Source organism: Strix uralensis, chromosome 4, assembly GCF_047716275.1.
Source record: "Strix uralensis isolate ZFMK-TIS-50842 chromosome 4, bStrUra1, whole genome shotgun sequence".
Taxonomy (NCBI): Eukaryota; Metazoa; Chordata; class Aves; order Strigiformes; family Strigidae; genus Strix; species Strix uralensis.
In genome coordinates, this window is record NC_133975.1 from 84,203,396 (window position 1) to 84,221,592 (window position 18,197).

An 18,197-nucleotide genomic window follows, 5' to 3' on the forward strand; every position below is an offset into this window, starting at 1 on the left:
GACCTGAAACTTCAAAGCACAGCAAGGAAATGAATAAAAGGCAAAACTGATAGAAAACAGACTCTGCCGAGTGGCATGCCAGGGTAAGAATACCACTCCTTTCTGAATGTAATTTCAAAAATTAACATATTGGTATAGTCAAGCTTTGGAAATGGCACAGCACGTCAGCCAGAGATGTTGAAATTCGGGATGGGTGTACCACTGGTTTAGCCCCAGCCATCAGCTTCAGAAGCAGCCAGTGCTAGAGACTGCAGAGGGCAGGTCCCCACAACACAGGGCTGCTCGCAGAGAGCCGGCCCCCTGCTCTGAGCCCATCCCTGCCGAGGATGCCAGAGCTGTGCTCTAGCCAACATCACTGCCTTCAAGGTGAGCTCCGGCAACCTCATACCCTACCAGGTAACATCAGGAATCACTTCTGTGATTTCAGCTGCCCTCTCAAGTTACTCATCAACAACACATCAGAAAAACCTTTCTCCCCTTAATACTCATGCTCACTGAAAACCAGAGAGCTAACCAAGACTTTGGTGTAGCAGCTTCTTGCTGCAGCAACGGTCTGGGGGCAAGAGCACTGCAATCACAACAGAGCTCAAGAAGCAAGAGCAGCACCACCAGACTCGTCGTAACATGCACCACTGTGCTGATGCAGATGATGCCTGCGGAGCATCCTTAAGCTGCAAAATGCCACTTTCACTGCGGTTCACTGGTGACCAGTAAAAATAAAGAAAGAAATAAAACACAAAGCATGTGCTAACCATTGCCCTTCACTCAAGCAATGCAAAGAATCAAAGACCAGAAGATGCTTAAAATAGCATTAGGAGAGTATTAATGCGATGCCCCAATGTAGGAAGATGCATCTGTGTTTTATTCCTGAAAATGCATCTCTTGAACAAGACACCAGGGATGTCTTTATTGCCAAAATAATTCAGAAGCTTGAAACAGGCAAACTCACTCTCTGAGAAAACATCTCCAGTGGCATTCAAGACCATCAGAAGAATGACCTCCAGACTGGCACTTAGCTACAAAGCGCTGCTTGGCCGGGGAGGAGCGCAACTGTACACAGGTGTTTCAATACTTGCCTTGTTTATAAGCTCCTTCATCCTTCAATAACTAGAGAAGTTAACTCGATTTACATGAGGCGGCTTGCAATTACAAGACTCGCTGAAAACAGCCCCCTCTCCCTGCCAGCCCATCCTTCAGCGACCCGCTCCCAGCCAGATGCGAAAGCCGGATCCAGGCACGGCCCCGCTGGACTTCACGGGGCTCAGCCGCCTGCCTGGGTTTCACCTCCTCCCCCTGAAGCCAACGCCTGACATCGCTCAGTGCCGAGCCACGTCTGTGTGGTGCACTTACCTCCGTGAACATGTCTTACTGCCTTCCTACATGGCAGGGGAGATTTCCTGTTTTCATACATTCCCTTGTCAGCCCTAATCAGTGTCAATAGGTTATGGTGTCTTTTGTGCTGGCGGCATCAGGCCTGACAGGAAAGAACTTTTAATCTCTTCCCTCGCACAGAGCCATGAGAAGCTGCAAGCGCTCCCAGGCATAAGTCCCTTGGCTCCTCTCTGAAAAACGCTCTCTCAAGCACACGGTTGCTTAGCAATATTTGCCTTCCCCCTGTACGGTTCAAATTGGCAACATCTGTCCCTTTGGCGCTTCCCACTTCTTCGAGAAACAGTGCAGAGAGTTTCAAAAATCTACAACAGGTTGGTGGAGGGTGTTTCACGAGAGCTATTAGAGCTGCTTTGGCATTTTATTGCTGGTTTATTTCCAGCCTGGATAAAATGTGTGACTTCTTCCAAAGGAGTGGCACACAAGGGAAAAAAAGTCTTTCGCATCCAGTGGGACTTGCCTATTGAATCAAATATAAGAAGTAGCTTTTCCTGTTTACATAGTTACACCTGCATGCTATGGCTTGGTTTAGAAAAAAACCCCAAACAACCACCAAAACACAGCACTGCCATATAATTCTCCCCTGTTCCACTGGGATTGACTTTGATTTCTCCTAAGATGCTGCATGCACATCAAGTGAGACAAAACAAGAGAAGCCAAAACTCTGTTTATGTATTTAAAAACCCCAAAACTATGCAATGCTGAACTCAAAACCAGTAGTGCTCTGTCAAACCCCCAAACTGTCTGTGTCTATGAAACCATCCCAAGGAACAGTGATCAGGGTCAGTGCCTCTGGATGTACCTGCAATACAGCCGTTACAGCAAACAAGGGGAAAAAGAAATTAAATTAGCATAAGAGCATAAAAGGTACCAACTGTTTTTGCTTCTGCGAGTCAAAGGGGCCATGGAAAAGACTCAAGCAAAAGAATATATCTGGCACATATATGTGTATATATATACATATATAACTGTAGTTAACCCTTCTCTGGCTGCAATTCATTTCAGCTGACACCACAATGCCTAAGGATTACAAGAAGGGCCTTGGACCACCCTGCCTTGGATATTTACGTGTAAGTTATTCAGGATGTTTACTGGGAACCATGTAACTCAGTTTCAAGCCCTTATAGTGAAGCTGAGGTTTTCTCTCTTTTTTTTCCTCTCTTTTTTTCCTTGTAAAAAACAGAGTCAGAAAAATAAAATGGAGTTGATCAAACTAAGTGCTACTACAAGCCTGAGCATTAAAGTATCATTATATACACACACATGAAGAAAGTATAAAAATAAATGGTTTTGTCAAGTGATTTTAAAAAAAAGTAATTAAAACCCCCAGTCCTCCTAGAAACACATATAAGCCATCCTCTTACAAAGATGGGTATGAACATCCCTAATGTCTTCCTGGGGTGTCAACCACTATGCCCAGTAAGAGGATAGTGGTGGAATCAAAGTTCAGTTTCTTCTAAACAAATGACTTGTGTCATGTTTAAGAGCGAGTCCCAATCCAGATCTAGGCATTTTATGCCACAATATAAACCCCAGTGACAAACTCCATCCTGGTTGTTAAGAGATGCTTTTAATGGGAAGATTGATGAATGGCTAACCATGTATTGTGAAAGGCTGATGTATATTTTAACCTACAGAAAAATAACTTCAGGAGCTGCCACCATGTTGAAGCCCCCTCATCTTGCACACTGCAGCCTTCCCACTTGGCTTGGCACAGCAGGAAAAGGGGTAGGAAAGAAAACACTGGGAAAACCCAATGCAACATAAATGCAGGAGGAGAAGAGGGAAAGAAGGGAAGGAATTGTGTTTTGCGATCTCCAACAAGCTGTTTATCCCTTTTTTTTTGCCTGTTTCATTTTTACTTTAACAGAGAGTAAGCTTTGGGGCTCCACTGAAGTGTGCAGTTTTCAGTAAAGGTTTTCAAAATATGCCCCAACCAATGCGGTCTGGGTTGGAGGGGACTGATGGATTAAGAGAGCCATGCCCAGGACAGAAAAATTTTGTACTTCAAACTCCAAAGGAATTCTTAAATAAATCATAAATAATTTTTTTTAAAAACCTTAGACATATCACACATTTAAACAGATATCAGGTTAGAAATAAAGCTACTCCTCAGCTTTTCATTTCAACAAGCTTATCGCCCCAGGCTAAAAGAAAATTGTCGGTGCTGCTTAACATCTTCAAAAGACCATGGATTTGAGTTTTTATTTCCAGAATTATATCTAAAATTTTTTAAAAAGCCCAAAACTTTTTATACTTCTTACAATCAAAGACCTTACAACTGCAGGATGATAGAGTCTGGAGACCAGGCAGAGGAACAGTTGAGGCCACTACGGTCACCTCTTCCTCTGAGATAAAGGTCTGGCTTGACTTTTGCAAGGGGCAGCGATCAGCTGTCAGCGACTGTGTTTTGTTTTGAGCTCATTAACATGCATGTTGCCTGCCACCTCTCCCTGCCGTCAGTGCTTGCTTTGAAGTTGCCTTGTTGGAAGGGTTGGCTGTCATCTGCTCTTAGCCTTCTCCTGAGGCTTTCCAGATCACTTTCCTTGTTTATTAGTCATAATATTGGGCAGTGACAATCATTATATTAGCAACACGAAATGCCTCTTGTAACATTTCTGCTGCTAATCACAACCTCCTTGGATTTTGTTCATGATGTGCATCCACGAGCAAGGAACCCAAGTTCTATTTTTACTTGCTGTTTCTTCCTCACAACTTCCCTCTTTGAGATGCCACTACATGAATACATATGAGTCTGTTCAGACAACAGTTTTCCATACCAGCAGTCACCACTGGAGACCCAAATGAACCAAAGATAAGGTTGACAAAAAGTCTTCTTGTTTCCACACAGTTTTTTAGCAGGACTGTCAAGCAATTACTACAAACTATTACCATCCACACAAGGTTTGAAAACAACCACTTCAGCTTAACAACACAGTTAAAACCAACCAACCAAGCCCTCCCTGACACACCACCCCAGCAGCTGGTAGTTTGTTTTGTCCCTTGCAAGCTTACTAGCTGCTTTGCAAACCAGTAATGCTGATGCAACCGCAGTGCCCACCTGACAGTTGGGGAACACTTTTTTTTAAAAAAAAAAATAAAATTTCTGTAGCCTGCTCCCTTCATTGAATTTTGCTTTTCTTAAATTGTTATCAAAGCAGCTAAGCTTTGTCTGCAAAAGCACAGGCATTTAAAGGATTTGTGCAGAACACTTCACTAGTTTAAAACAAAAAAGTTAGAAATAATAGTTCCCAATTCTTCTAAGCCAGTTCTAGAGAAGCAGTAACATTTGTCATTCACCCAACTAAAATCAGACTCCTTGCTGTTCAGAAGTAAATAAAGCTGGCTATAATACAACCACCTGCAAGGTGCAGTTTGATGCTTGGCTTCAAATTCAGAATACTCTTCAGGGTTAGCTAATTCATGCTGGTCTCCAGGCTGGGTCCTTCTGCTGAAATTTAACTTTTGCTAAGCACCTCTGGTAAAGGACTTTACCATCATCGCTGGGGGGGTGGGGACAGCACAGGTTTAAGTAATGACAACAATGGTTAAGCCTTCAAGGTAGAAGATGGGACTCTTCCAGAGACACAAAGAAAAGAAAAAAATCTTTCAGAGGAAGAAAGGTACCCATCACACAATTCACAGCATTATGGTTTTAGTCCTCTTCTGAGTTTTGTCAGTGTAACTGTTACAATCAGTGAAACTGAAGCAGTGATATTTCTCAAGACACAATTTCAGGTTCTGAGAAAGAGCTACTACTACTTATCAGACAAAGCGCTTTAGCAGAAAAAACAAGTCAGGCCTGCAGGTGCACAAGCTTTTCTGCACAACTAAAATAGACACCACAAACTTCAAACTAAGCACAGCTTGTGAACAAGCTCTGCGAGTTTGATTTGATTTTGTTTAGCAATTATAGCACAATGAAAGCATCCTCATAATGAAACTCCTGCAAGATAGAGCAGACTTTTAAACAAATTGTTTTCAGCCGCCTTCAAATGATGCTTGCTTCGCCATGAGCAGCACCACAGCCCCCAAAGCTGTCCCTCAAACCACAGCTGTTGCAGCCACGTTACATCCCCCTTGCTGTCTCTAGCGTGTACAAACTCACACAGCCGGCACTAGACAATCATGGCTTCAAAGAGAATTAGGAAACGTGAAGGATCCAGCAAAACCGTCCCAGTGACATTTTCCATACTTGCTCACGCGCCAGCCACTCATTCCTGCAGCCCTGCATTTCAAGACCATGAACCTGACAATGTCGAGTGCTCAGGAGAAACCTGAGAATTTGTGTCATACAGATGTTTTGCCATTTGCTGTGTTAGACAGAGGGAGCTTTGCAGAGCAGCTTATAGCACTTTCTGGTTCTGCCCTCCCTTCCAAAGTATTGCTTCTTGCTTGGCTTACCAGAGCCCACTACTAACACCATGCTTTGAAGACAGGGTTATCAATTTCATTTTGATACCTTCTCAGCATTACTACCTCTGAATGCTTCTATGCATGTTTATTCACATACCTTCATAAAACTTGTGTGTGTTAGTTCCTATTGTACAGATGAAGGTTTGGAAAATTAACTCATACCCACAATTGTAGGATATTCATTTTACTCATTAACGTACAGCCATTGACACAAAATGGGTTATTACAGGAAAAAAAGTAGCTGTTTACATACACAACATTTAACAAGCACCGATTTTGTTCTGCACAGCCACCATAACTAACAGAAGTGCTCTCAAGTTCTCCTTAAACTCATCTTCTTGGCTCCTGACTTTGCAAACTGCAGAGGACCACAGGTTTTCTTTCTTTTTCTTTTTTTCTCTCCTTTTTTAAACACAACTCTCTTTACAGTTGCAATGAGCAAGGTAATGGTCTAAATGCTGTGCTGGAATCGTAACTGAGTCCAGTAAGGATGGCTGATCACAAGCCCTTCATAGGAAGAAGTGATTAATATGCTATGGCAGCTCATTTAAGCCCAAGTTTCTCACAGCAGCCTGGACAAGACACTGACTTTTGAGTTATCTGGAAAGATGCAAGGCAGTTTATGGAAATTCTTGCCTGACCTCATCTATCCTGCTCTTGCTCTCTGCAAGATTCACAAATCCCCATCTAACTACTCTTTCTCAGTCTCCCATTGCTTTACAAAGAAGATGCATTTCGCAACCAAATTCGGATGAATATTCTGCAGTGGTGCCCAGAAACATTCTATGGAGAGAAGTCAGGTTTGGTGTACGCCAAAGAGCTAAGTCCATCCATACCTGATGGGAGAAGCTGGCAAGGACTCGACTACTCTCTCAGAAATACTGTTTCTGGGCACCTTGCCTCTTCCCCTCCTCACCACACACTCCAGGCAGATGCAGGATTCCCTGCTCCTTCCTTCACACTAATACTCCCGAGTTGGGCTTCCAAGCAGCAAGAACAAACACTACCTGTTTCTGGTGGTCTGATGGCTGAATGCAGCACTATGCATTTTATTTATTTATTTGTTAGACAATTCCACTATTATTTGGTATTTTGCATAAGAGCCAAGCTCAGACCTTGGAGCCAAGCGAACAAACAAGGATCTAAAACTTGAAAAGCCTTACAGCTGGACCTGAGTGTACCTCCTCCAAGCATCAAAGAGGAAAATGAACAAGACTGCTTCTAATTTACAACTTCTGCAGTCTGACATACGAACTTTGAACACCAGAGTCTGGTTAAACTGAAGTAACAATACGAGATGTCCTTTCAGCTTTTGAGCCAACCACCTGCTCCTTGCCCCACGTGCCCTCACCCTCCAGCTCTTCCAGAGCACTCTTTGTTCCCGAGACAGTAAGCAAACATTAAAAATCTAGTAGCAAAAATTGTCATTCGTGTTTGACCTGCTTCTTTAACAGTCAACACACCAACAAAAAGACAAATTTACACAATGCTTGTGGTGAAGCAAGTAAATCCTTCTCCAATCACATAAGGCACTTTTGACTGTAAAGAGTAGCACAGGAGACTGAAGTAACACCTTCTTACCTCTCTTGGTGCAAATCAAGGAAAAAAAAAAATTAAAAAAAGGAATACAACAGGGAGAGGTCTATTCAGTATAAAGTTGGTAGAAAGGCAACAGTAGTAGCTTCATGCTAAATACTCTGTATTCTTCATTAGGTAAGACCAAATGATAGTGCTGTATGTATTTTTAAAGATTTTCATTTTCAAAAGATGCAGGATTAAAACAATATATTTTCTAGTTTACAGGGTTCACCTGTCTGACCACACCTGACAGTAGCAAAGCTCAAAAGCCATGGAGAGAAGTCAGTGAAAAATTATTTACCTAGAATGAACTTTTTTTTTTTGTCATCCAGACTTCTTTCTAGGTATTTAGTCATTACCATGTACTATGCAACAATCATGTTTGAACTGGTGACCATTCATAAATGTTTACTGAGGTGAACAGAGCTCAGTGACAGCAATCCCACTTTGAACACAGGTATTTGGGTATACCCTATGCTTCAAGGATAACAGTGTTACAAAAAGACTTAACACATCTGGACTCCATTGTTGTTGGTTTTTGTTTTTTTTAAATTGGTTGCTTGCCTATTTGCTTCCCAGTTTGTAGGTGAAAGAGGAGAGTCCGATGAGGTCTCATTACATGAGACAAAAGGAGCTACTCCCCGATATTTATGAAACTGCCAGGAAAACAAAGCCAAATCTTCAGTGAGCCTCAAGTGCTACACATTCCACCAGACACTATGCCCTTAATAATGCTTGAGGATTTATAAACACTCTCTCAAACCAGCCTCACTGCTTCTCCACCCTGCCATCAAGCCAATTCCCTTTAAGACATCCCAGTTTTTGTCAATGGAGGTAATACAAGGGTCTCTGTTGGTGCTGGGGCTCTCCTTAAGATATGAAAAGAGAGAATGGCTTTAAAAGCATCTTTTTTTAGGTGCTGGGGGAAGAGGTAAGACCTGGCACAATTAAGAGACAGGATACATCTAAGCTTCATGTATGTTATATTTTTAAGTATTCTCACAATAAATTTGGAAAGATGCCTTAATGAGATGGGGATGACGTTTGAAAGTGAAGGTTTTTAATTTGGGGAAGGGGGGAAAGAGCTGTTCAGTTTCTTTATGCGAATGCAATGTGAGTCACTTCACAGTTATCCTCTGTGGATTAATTCACTCTGCAGTGAATCTGCTTGTCTATTCAGACTGGAAGGCTTAGCTTGTCAGTGTTGCCATGAACAGAAGCTGTCAATAATGAATTCGCAGCTGCAGGTGACACATGCCTTAGAAATTCAATTAGCCAAAAAACATGTGGTACAAGAAATGGCTTTCCTAAATGATGTCAAGGGAGATCACAGGAAAAACTGTATTTGGCATATGGCTGTTCAGTATAACTGGGGCTGAACAGTTTAAATAGAATTTGTAAAACCACGCTCCCAGTTGCTGGGAGGAAGAGCAGAGTTTCTGCTAGTCTAGACCTATTCACTGTCAGGGTCACGGGAGGGCAGTAGCGCCCCCCCCCCCCCGCAGCTCCTGTTTCACCAAAAACAAAAGGGAGGGCCAACCTTTCAGCTGAAGGACCCTCTGATTAGCCTTCCCAAGATCCTTTCTTTGGATGAATCTTTCACCTGCATGCACATCACCAGCACAGCCCAGCTCTGTTCCCCAATCATCCCTCTCACACCGTACATCCAGCACACAAAGAATATATCCAGGTGTGCAACCACACTGGTTCTTCGTTTTCACTCTCCAGGCTTTAGCACTGAAAGACTGTATTATCAAATATATGTTAATCATTGAAAACAAACAGAAGTAAATATGATAACGACAAGCCTGAAACACACAGAAAATGAAGTAGTGGATTTTTCACCTGAGTTTACAAAGCCATTATCCAAAACACCTATGCATAGAAAACAGTCAGAGGTCACAGCCTAAAGATAACTAACTACCTCAGATGAGGATCATTCAGCATATTCACAAAAAGTTTCATCTATCAGCTTTGAAATGGAGTAAGCAAATAATTCAAACCACGGTTCTGGTTTGTACAAAACCATTTCTTTCATTATCTTCAATTCCCTTTTTATTATGTTCTTACTCTGCTACAGATCTAATAGCACTCCTGCACGAGTGTGGGTAATGCCAATGAGGTATGATGTGCAATGCCAGATTTTTGCTACTTTGTGAAGCAAATAAAGTCTCTCAGCATTAAAATATTTTCACAACTTCTCAATGTCATTTTGCCAGTTTCCTCTCATTTTCCATGAGAAATTGCCTACAACCATTTGAAGCTGATCAAAACCCTTTTCCACGAAAAGCAGACCGCACCCACACTCTCCCTTTTATTCCAAAGGCAAAATACAATTTGAAAACTATCTCTGCAGCTCTCCTCGCCCAGCTGCCTTCAGTCGGCACTGTGGGAACCTACAACCCATAGGACATAGCACTATTCTCAGTACTGGAGGATGAGGATGGTAAAACCGCCAAAGGTACCTGGGAACCAAGTGCCTTTGAGCTTGTGGGAGGCTGAGCCACAAGGCAGGCAGAATCAGTGGGCTGGTCCCTTAGCAAAGCTGAAACAACGGGCTTCAAAGGGCATAACAAAAAAAAAGCATGCATTTGCTGAACAACACACGTCCAACAACGCTGTTCCCCCTCTCCCACTGCTTTGCCAGCGTGAGCTTCAAGCCGCTTGAACCTACAGCACATGTCTGAGAAATCCAAGGCTTCTGCCTCCATCACACATGGCAAGTCAGACAGGTATTCTTGGGGTCAGCAAAAACAGATGGAGTACAACAAGGAATCTTGCTGTATCAAAATAATTATAAAGGGAAGAACCACTTCTCAAACACCTGGTTAAGAAGCAATTGTAATTCCAGCCATCCCCTTCCCTTAAAGTTTCCTAACAGTGTCCTTAACAACACACCTGCTCCTTGAAAAGCCACTGGACTTCACAGCAGGGCCCAAATGTAGGTGAGAGATGCTTTCTGAAATCTTCAGAAAAGCCTTCCCAACCACTCTAGCCACTGCCCTTTCCTTTTTCTCTCAGGTGAAAGCTACAAGAGACTAATCTAGCCTGGCTCAACTGCACCAGTCTCTACCATACGCTGCATATGATCTCTAACCAACTCAAGATGAAGGGAGGACTATACCAAAAAAACCCATATTCTGAAAAGTTATCTTCCCTCTGGCGAGAGAGACACTTAAGTAGTACAAGAGCAACCCCGTTATGTTCTGATCTGCAATACCCTGCACTCAAGCTTGCTGCAACCAATTGAAATGTCATTGAAACGTCTGGAAAAGAGCAATCCATGAAAATGATCAAAAGAGCAGAATGAAAGATGGAAGAGCACCTGAAGACAGAACTCTTAACTGCAGACTGAAACTGCAGATTCTAACTGCAGATTGAATCTAAGCCTCAAAACATTATTCATTTTTATATGAGGGGGCAAATGAAGAAGCTAGTGTTTTGTTCTCAAGAAAATAATTAGGACGAAGCTGCTCTCAGATGAGCACGAATAACCAAAGGTTTACATGCAACACATTTTGGTCTTTGGCCCAACTGCCACGTCTTCACTGCAACAACTGCAGCTTCCCATCCCATGTCTTTTGCAACATCCCTCTCAATCCTTGGCAGAGAAAGGATGAGTGTTGTGACCAGAATAAAGGTATGCTTGAGCTTGCTGCCCAGACTGCCTTCTGCTGGTAAGAAGAAACATGTAAGCAGAATTCTGATCGTTTTGCTCATAGCTGGGAGAAAGAGGGTATCTTCTTGGCTTGAATGCAGAATTTTACAGAACTTTTAGGATCTTGCTTATCATTGAGAATTCCACTTCAGCACCAAATTTACTTAAACTTTCAGAACTTGCTCAAAAGTCATTTGACAAAGCGGAAGACAGAATAGTGTCATGCTTCCCAAGGAAGCTAGGCTAAATCCATCTCGCAGAAATCTACAAGAAGTTTTCTGTTCACATTAATACTTTCCCAAGGGTCTACAGTGAGATCTTACAAACTTACCTCAGAGAACCCTGTGGTGTTTGCAGTCACTTACCACAAAGCCCCAAAACTTTCAACCAGTTCCAGCTGACCACAGAACTCACTGCACAGTCAGCTGTCCCAATATTCAGTGCAGATTCGGGGTTGCTGACCACCGGCACTCAGACTAACACTCTGCATGTACTAACTGCAGGTGCATCACCACTTGACCTTCTCAGCATATCATTTCCCCCCTTCTCCTTTTCAACAGTCTTTACAGGCAAAACAAAAATCATAGCAACAGCAGCAGTCTCTCTAACCGTAAAACCTGCTGCAGTCTCACTGAGAAAACCACAGAACCATGGCAAGCGTCGCATTTTCACCATTCAGACAGCCACCTCACCCATGTGAGCAAAAGCTAACCTCAAAATGCACCTTCTAAACACAATAATGCATGCCCAGACATCATTGCTTCTGGTAGTCTCTGGTCTTTGATCACCTGTTCTCCCACAGCTGAACTTACCCTGTCACCAACAGAGCCCCCCACCAATTGCACTCACCTCTAGGGGCTCAGAAGGGATTTCCAATTTAGATAGTTTGGCTTTGGCGTTCGCCTTCAAATCTGAGATTTTTTCATAGGGTTCTCCATGGTATTCCTCCAGGAGAGGTTTGAGCTCTGGTGATTCAACTGGTGTCTGATCTTGGCCATCCATTGGTCTGACATAGGCAGTTGGTTTCTGCTGCATTGCACTGGTTTTTGATGGCAAAGGTGGGGGAAAAGTCTGAGAGGAAGGCTGAGTGGTGCTGGTCAGGTTAACGGCTGAGCTGTCCTGACTTTCCTTCTCCTGTGATCCTGTCACTACGTCCTGAGATGGTTTTGTCTGACTGTAGGTCGGCCTATGACTTTTGCTGCTGTTCTGTGACCTGGAATTGATAGGCTGGCTGGAATGTAGAGGTGACAGGGGTGCCAATGGAGAAGGCAAAGATGACATCAACGGAGAAAGAGCCAAAATGGAGGTCTGCAGTTCATTAACACGACCTTCACCAACCGCATGCCTGTCATTTCTCTTGTGGTGAAAACCTGCGTGACTTTCCTGGCCACCACGATTGTGTTCTTGACCTTGGCTCTGACCGTTGGATAAGCCGTGACCCTTGGCGTGCAAACCTGAAGTCGGTTCTGTTCTCGATTGTGTCTTTTGGTAGTGAATGGATTGGCTTGGCGGGGGAGGAGCTACAACCGTAGGTCCCATGGGTGGATGGCAGGTTGTGCGGTGGAATGAAGATGGTAATGTATGGCTGGTCTTTTCAGGGAAGTATGGGCGATGAGGCTTTCCTTGTGGGATCAGAGGAGCAACACTTTTTGGAATCCCTATGAGCTTCCGATGGGATTTGTTGCTCATGAGCTCCTTGACCTCCTCATAGTTGCCCAGCATGTTCTGAATTCGGCTTGACAACTCATCTTCTTTATTAGTCTGCAACAGAAGAACAGAGAGGCGGAAATTTAAAAAGCATGCACCCCCCACCCCAAGAGATCCAGCTCAAGAAAAGACATTCTTCAGGATCTTATTTTAATCACCACGCATCACCAAAAGTGAAGTTATGTAAGCTCATCTTGGTCCTGAATGCAGTCTCCCCAAAGCAAGTGGGACTGCTCTCGTCAGCATTAGTTCTTTTGAGCCAAGATCACAGGTGTGCCTGCAGTCCTCAGGAACACTAACATCAGACCAGTTTGCTTCAACCACAGCTGCAGACAAACAGGCAGCCAAGCTACTCTCCAGCACTCTCCCTCAAACTCCCAGACTACAGGAGGCCCCCAAATAAATCTGCCCAACCCAAAGTCCGTACTGCGCTTGCACCATGTGCAGAGCTTTAAGCACATACTCTGATGAATTTAAGTTAAGCAGATGGGAAGATGTTGTGTTTGCATGTATCATGCTCAAGTATCTGCTATACTGTACGCAGAGGCCACAGCTCTCCTCTTCCACCCCAACCCTCTTTGCTACTCTCCCTCCACCACATGCTCCCCCACTATTACCTTGTAGGGTTCTGCAAAGAGGGGAGTCTTCTCAGGGAACCTGTCTTTCTCCTGCAGAGCCTCCTGATTCCGCCTCTCTCTCTCTCGAATACGCAGCAAGTTTCTGTCTTCGTTGTACAAGCTTTAGGAAAGAACGAAAGAAAGGATGGTTAACACTTTACACCAGTGTTACCAACAAGTATCTACTTTGTGCAGAAACCATGGTTTTCAGACAACAGTATACATCCAGCATCAAAATATTTTTTAAATCCACAGGGTGGTTACAACTGACAAATCAGTTATGTCAAGTATTTGCCATACCACAAAGTAATGTAACATAAAAGGTACAGCATGCATCCTTCTCAGTGATTTCTACCCCTGATACCATACATCAAGAAGGGTGGGAAGGGAAAAACTATCCATCCATTTAGTTGTGAAACACAATTTGAGAAGTCAACATAGGTGGTAAGCGCATGAGCTGGCAAATCCAGTTGCAATGATCAATGTTAAAACTACCATTCTTGTTCTCCTCCAGGCTTCTGCCCCAACTCTTCACTTGAAAGTAAAAAAAAAATCCACTGTTTTGAAGGTGGTGTCACTTTCACAGGTTGAACTTTTCTTACTTTATAAACAGGCCTGAAAACTCGCTCTCTACTTTCAATGGACATTTGAAAGCTGCTTACTTGGCAAACCATGTAGTTGCATTTAAAATCATCACATAAATGTATTTAAAAAGAAGGTCTCACAAATTTAGTAAACATAAAGTTGAATCCCCCTGTTCCTCCTCAACCACATACGTATGCACTCAATTCCACCAGCCCCACAGCAAAACAGCAATAAAGCAGTGTCACATGCACAGCAGGGTGACTTCGTGGAAAACCAGATTCTTTAGACTACACCTCCTCTGTGAAATACTACTGCAAAATAAGGGAATCTGTTGCTCTGACATTTATGGACATTTGGGAAGAAAAAGAATGCAGACATAGTATGTGGATGCAGAGATTTCCTCTCCTATTTCTACTCTACTGCTGTCTACTGCATACATACAATTCCTATATGCTTCTTAGTAGACTCAACTTCGAGTGTCCCAGTTTGGAAGGGACCCAGCCTTTGTCCCAGCCTTGTCATCTCCACCAGTGCCATTTTCTCAAATACCACACCAGTAATCACCTGCTGAAGGTTTAATCATCCCTAAAGGAGAGGTAGAGGACCGGCTTTGCTGTAACAGTTAACCGAGAGGTCTGACTGCTGCAGAGGCGGTTTCCTGACTCAATGTGAGCTCTGGAAAAGGATGCTGTCTGATGGCAAATTTCCATATATGGAACTGCAGCAAGGATGTATTTGTGCCACTTAAACAGAAAAACATATTCAGGGGTTAGACTGTGCACATTTAAAATAGTTTCCAACTTTGTTAGTGCTGAACTGTTTCCAAACATAGCACACCAGAAATTTCCAGTAAGCTTTCTGTACCCCACTTCTGCAAACAATTTTAAAAATCATTAAAAAAAAAAAATCACAGATCACCGATTCAGTAAACACACACAATCCTTCTGTTACAAACAACATATAATAGAAGCATTTCCTCTGTGCATCTGATGTCATTTTGCATGTCAGCAATTTCGTATCTATAATCAGTTAGTTGGCCAGTTGCCCTGTGTGTGCCAGGAAAGCTTTGTGCAGCCACGTATGAAAGACACCAACTGCAGAACACAAAAAAATTAGGAGGAAGCGTAAGGTAAACTAGAAGCAATCTTGGCTACACCTACTACTTGAAATTGTATGCATGCAAATGATTTTTTTAAGCGAATGCATTTCAAGTTGACAGCATTTTTTTAAACATATCTGTTCAAATTATCTGGAAAATTTTTACTGAATGAAACACCATTTTCCAAACATTCCGGGAAGTAAAGAATGATTCTGTAACTATCCTTCATATAAACTTCAAAAAAAAATCCCTTGACAACAAGCATGAAAAAACCACAAAAGATGGTTTAAGAGCTAAGTCGCTGGCTTTTAGCATGAAAGAGATCTCTCAAACCTCCTCTTCACCCATCTGTGACACCACTGGCCCAGCATCAGGAACACCGACACCAACTGTAGAACAGTTTTCTAATTTTTTTTTTTTTTTTCCTGATAGGCACGATTTAACCTGGATCAATCAGCTCCTCTTCCCCCACCCCAGTCCTCAGTCCATTTTTCCTGTGGCTGCACAGGCACTGAAGCCAACACAGTGGGGAGGGCAAAGGAACAAAACCACTGCCCTTGGTGGCAGTCCTCGATTCTTACCATTTCCCAGTCTCTTTGCCCTGCAGTCAGCATCTTCCCTTAAATTATACAACTCTCTTGCAAGGAGCTCTTCTGATGCGTTCAGACTAATCAAGACTCTTACTGCAACCAGGTGCTCAGCCCCAGCTCTCCCTCACACACATTGACTTTCTCCTTTTGAACCTACCAAACATGTTTTTGAGACTAACAATAGTATTCAGCGTAATGCTGAAGGTACGAAAGGACAATTTTAAGTTAATTTTAACTCCTCCTCCTCAAGCATCACCTGTTTTCCCAGTCATGTTTTTCTGTGCCAGTTCTTCATACATGATTTTAATTGCTCAATAGACAGAGGGACATACAGGAAATTAAAAGATACAAAGGGGATCTACTTTTTACAAGCATGACAACTGTGTTAAAGCTCCTTCTCCCATTTCCTGTCTTTTGATATACATACACATTTTGGTCTGTACAATGTTGCTGACATCTCAGCCCACCCTGTTACTATTCCTGTCTTGTTCTACACCATGAATGCCAAGCACTCAGACCTACACAGTACTTTTTAATACAACTGCAACATTATATATACATACTTGGGTTTGTTTGTTTTCTCCCTAGTACTCATTAAATTAATCATGGTGTTGGCTGGAGTACACAGTATGCACAGATATTGTGCTAAGCTTTCCCCAAAATAGATTTTGCTACTGCAATTTGCAGATTGTTGCATCACACTTCAGATCCAGGCTTCCCAAAGACAAGCTGCTGAGCTGGCATACCTCTCTGCTGAAGCCCTAGATGATAAGAAATGAAAGCAGTTTAAAATGCTCATCTAAACCATACATAAGGACAAAGCCACAGTCAATCCCTCTCTTTTTAAAACAGATTGTTTTAAAATGAGCCACTCTCATTTTATCTTCCCAGGTAAGAGATTGTTTGCCTCTTTCAGAGGGGATGGAGAAAGATATAAAAGCCACAAGGTTCAGTACAAGTCTCTTGGGGAACACTGTCAAGACTAAAAGAGTAACTTCTCTTCTAACAGACCCAGTCCCAACCTCCCTAACAACCTGTTACCTTTCAAAAACTCTAACGTCACTACTAGAGCACACCACATGACTTTATAATCTGCATTATTATTTAGTAAGGCACATGCAATAGCATTCAAATATTTGAGATCTTCCACGGTGCACTACTGTAGTAGTGGCCATTACTATAAAGCACTGAGGACTTTGAGTATTGGCCTCTGCATGCTACTATAGTCAAACATCCTATCTTGTAATGACTTCACTATGCCCTGCCTGTCCAGCTGTCAACAGCAACCCAAAATTTGCTCCCCTGATCAGGTTCTTCACGTAAGATTTATTATCACGGAGATAATGTAGATGAGCCTTCTTAAACAAAAAACACACGCAATACTTTAGATAGATCCAGTTATCAAGCTGGGTATCATTTGCACATGCCAGATGGCTGACATGGGGAGTCAGTGGGGATCCACATGTTCACCCATGTTCTCCCTTTGTATGATAAACCTACACAGAACATGACTTGGTATTAAGGGGTTTTTTTTCTATGGTTCCTGGGTAAATAGGACAGGAGTCATAAAACTATTCAGATTACTATTCTTGCAGGAAAATACAAAACAGCATGCCACTATCAGCAGTAAACCAAGATTGAAAAGCATCAGTGATGATCCACAGATATCAGCACGTGTGTATCTTCCTGGCTGGTAGAGATCTAAGAGGTTGACTCACTCCACAGTGAGACTCTGCTGCAAAACAAACAAGTGGAAATTCTGACGGAGAGGTTTTATGTTTTGTTCGGTTGTTTCAACTTGCAGAGCAGAAGGGTGAACCAAAGCCCACCAAACTAGACAAAAAAAATTCTTATCGGTTTCAACGGACTTTGTGTTGGGCAATGAGAATGCATTCTTCAGTCATGCAAAACAGGCCTGACCTTGGGCACACATGAACAAACATCTGACAAAATGAAGGGAAGTCATTATTTGGACACTATACCTCAGCTTACAAGGTTCAGCTTCTGCACCTTTCAAAAAAAAAAAAACCCACCACCACCAAAACAAAACAAACACCCCCCCCCAGTAGCCCTCAATTATTCAAAGTTTGAGTTTATAAATGTTAATCATAAACCAAAACATTAGCACAGTATTACTACTCATATATTTCATCCTCTTTACCACAAACTCTCTTGACAATAACATCAAGTCTTAATTATTACGACAAAGCAGAACATGTGTGTGCACATACACGCACGAGCAAAAATTTACTGCAAAGGAAGTAGCAGAACATCAGCCTGACATGTTAGAAGAACTGGGGAAAACCTCATGGCTATTTTTATTTGTTCTTCCAGAATAAAGTCTGCTGTCAGCACTGGCCAACCAGGGTTCTTGTTTTACATTACGCCTTCCTGTAAACGTCTCACTAGATCTCAACTTCGAGCAACAGAAGCTCATAACTTGAAAGCAGTTTAAAAACTAACAGTAGCAATAAAAATATTTTCAAAACCCAAACAAAACACCAAAACAAAACCAAAAACCCAAGCCACATATTATGACCCTGCAAATAGTTTTGTAG

General features: G+C 42.6%; 1 protein-coding gene across 3 annotated transcripts in view; it reads right to left on the minus strand.

Moving 5' to 3' along the window:
- The window catches only part of AFF1 (ALF transcription elongation factor 1), a 114,244-nt gene that overhangs the window by 56,649 nt on the left and 39,398 nt on the right, over positions 1-18,197 (minus strand). For all 3 annotated transcript variants that reach the window (XM_074867529.1, XM_074867527.1, XM_074867528.1), the window contains exons 2-3: positions 13,366-13,486; positions 11,891-12,802 (exon numbers count right to left, since the gene is read on the minus strand). In XM_074867529.1, coding sequence (XP_074723630.1) covers positions 11,891-12,802; positions 13,366-13,486 — 1,033 coding nt within the window. The remainder of the gene's footprint in view (positions 1-11,890; positions 12,803-13,365; positions 13,487-18,197) is intronic.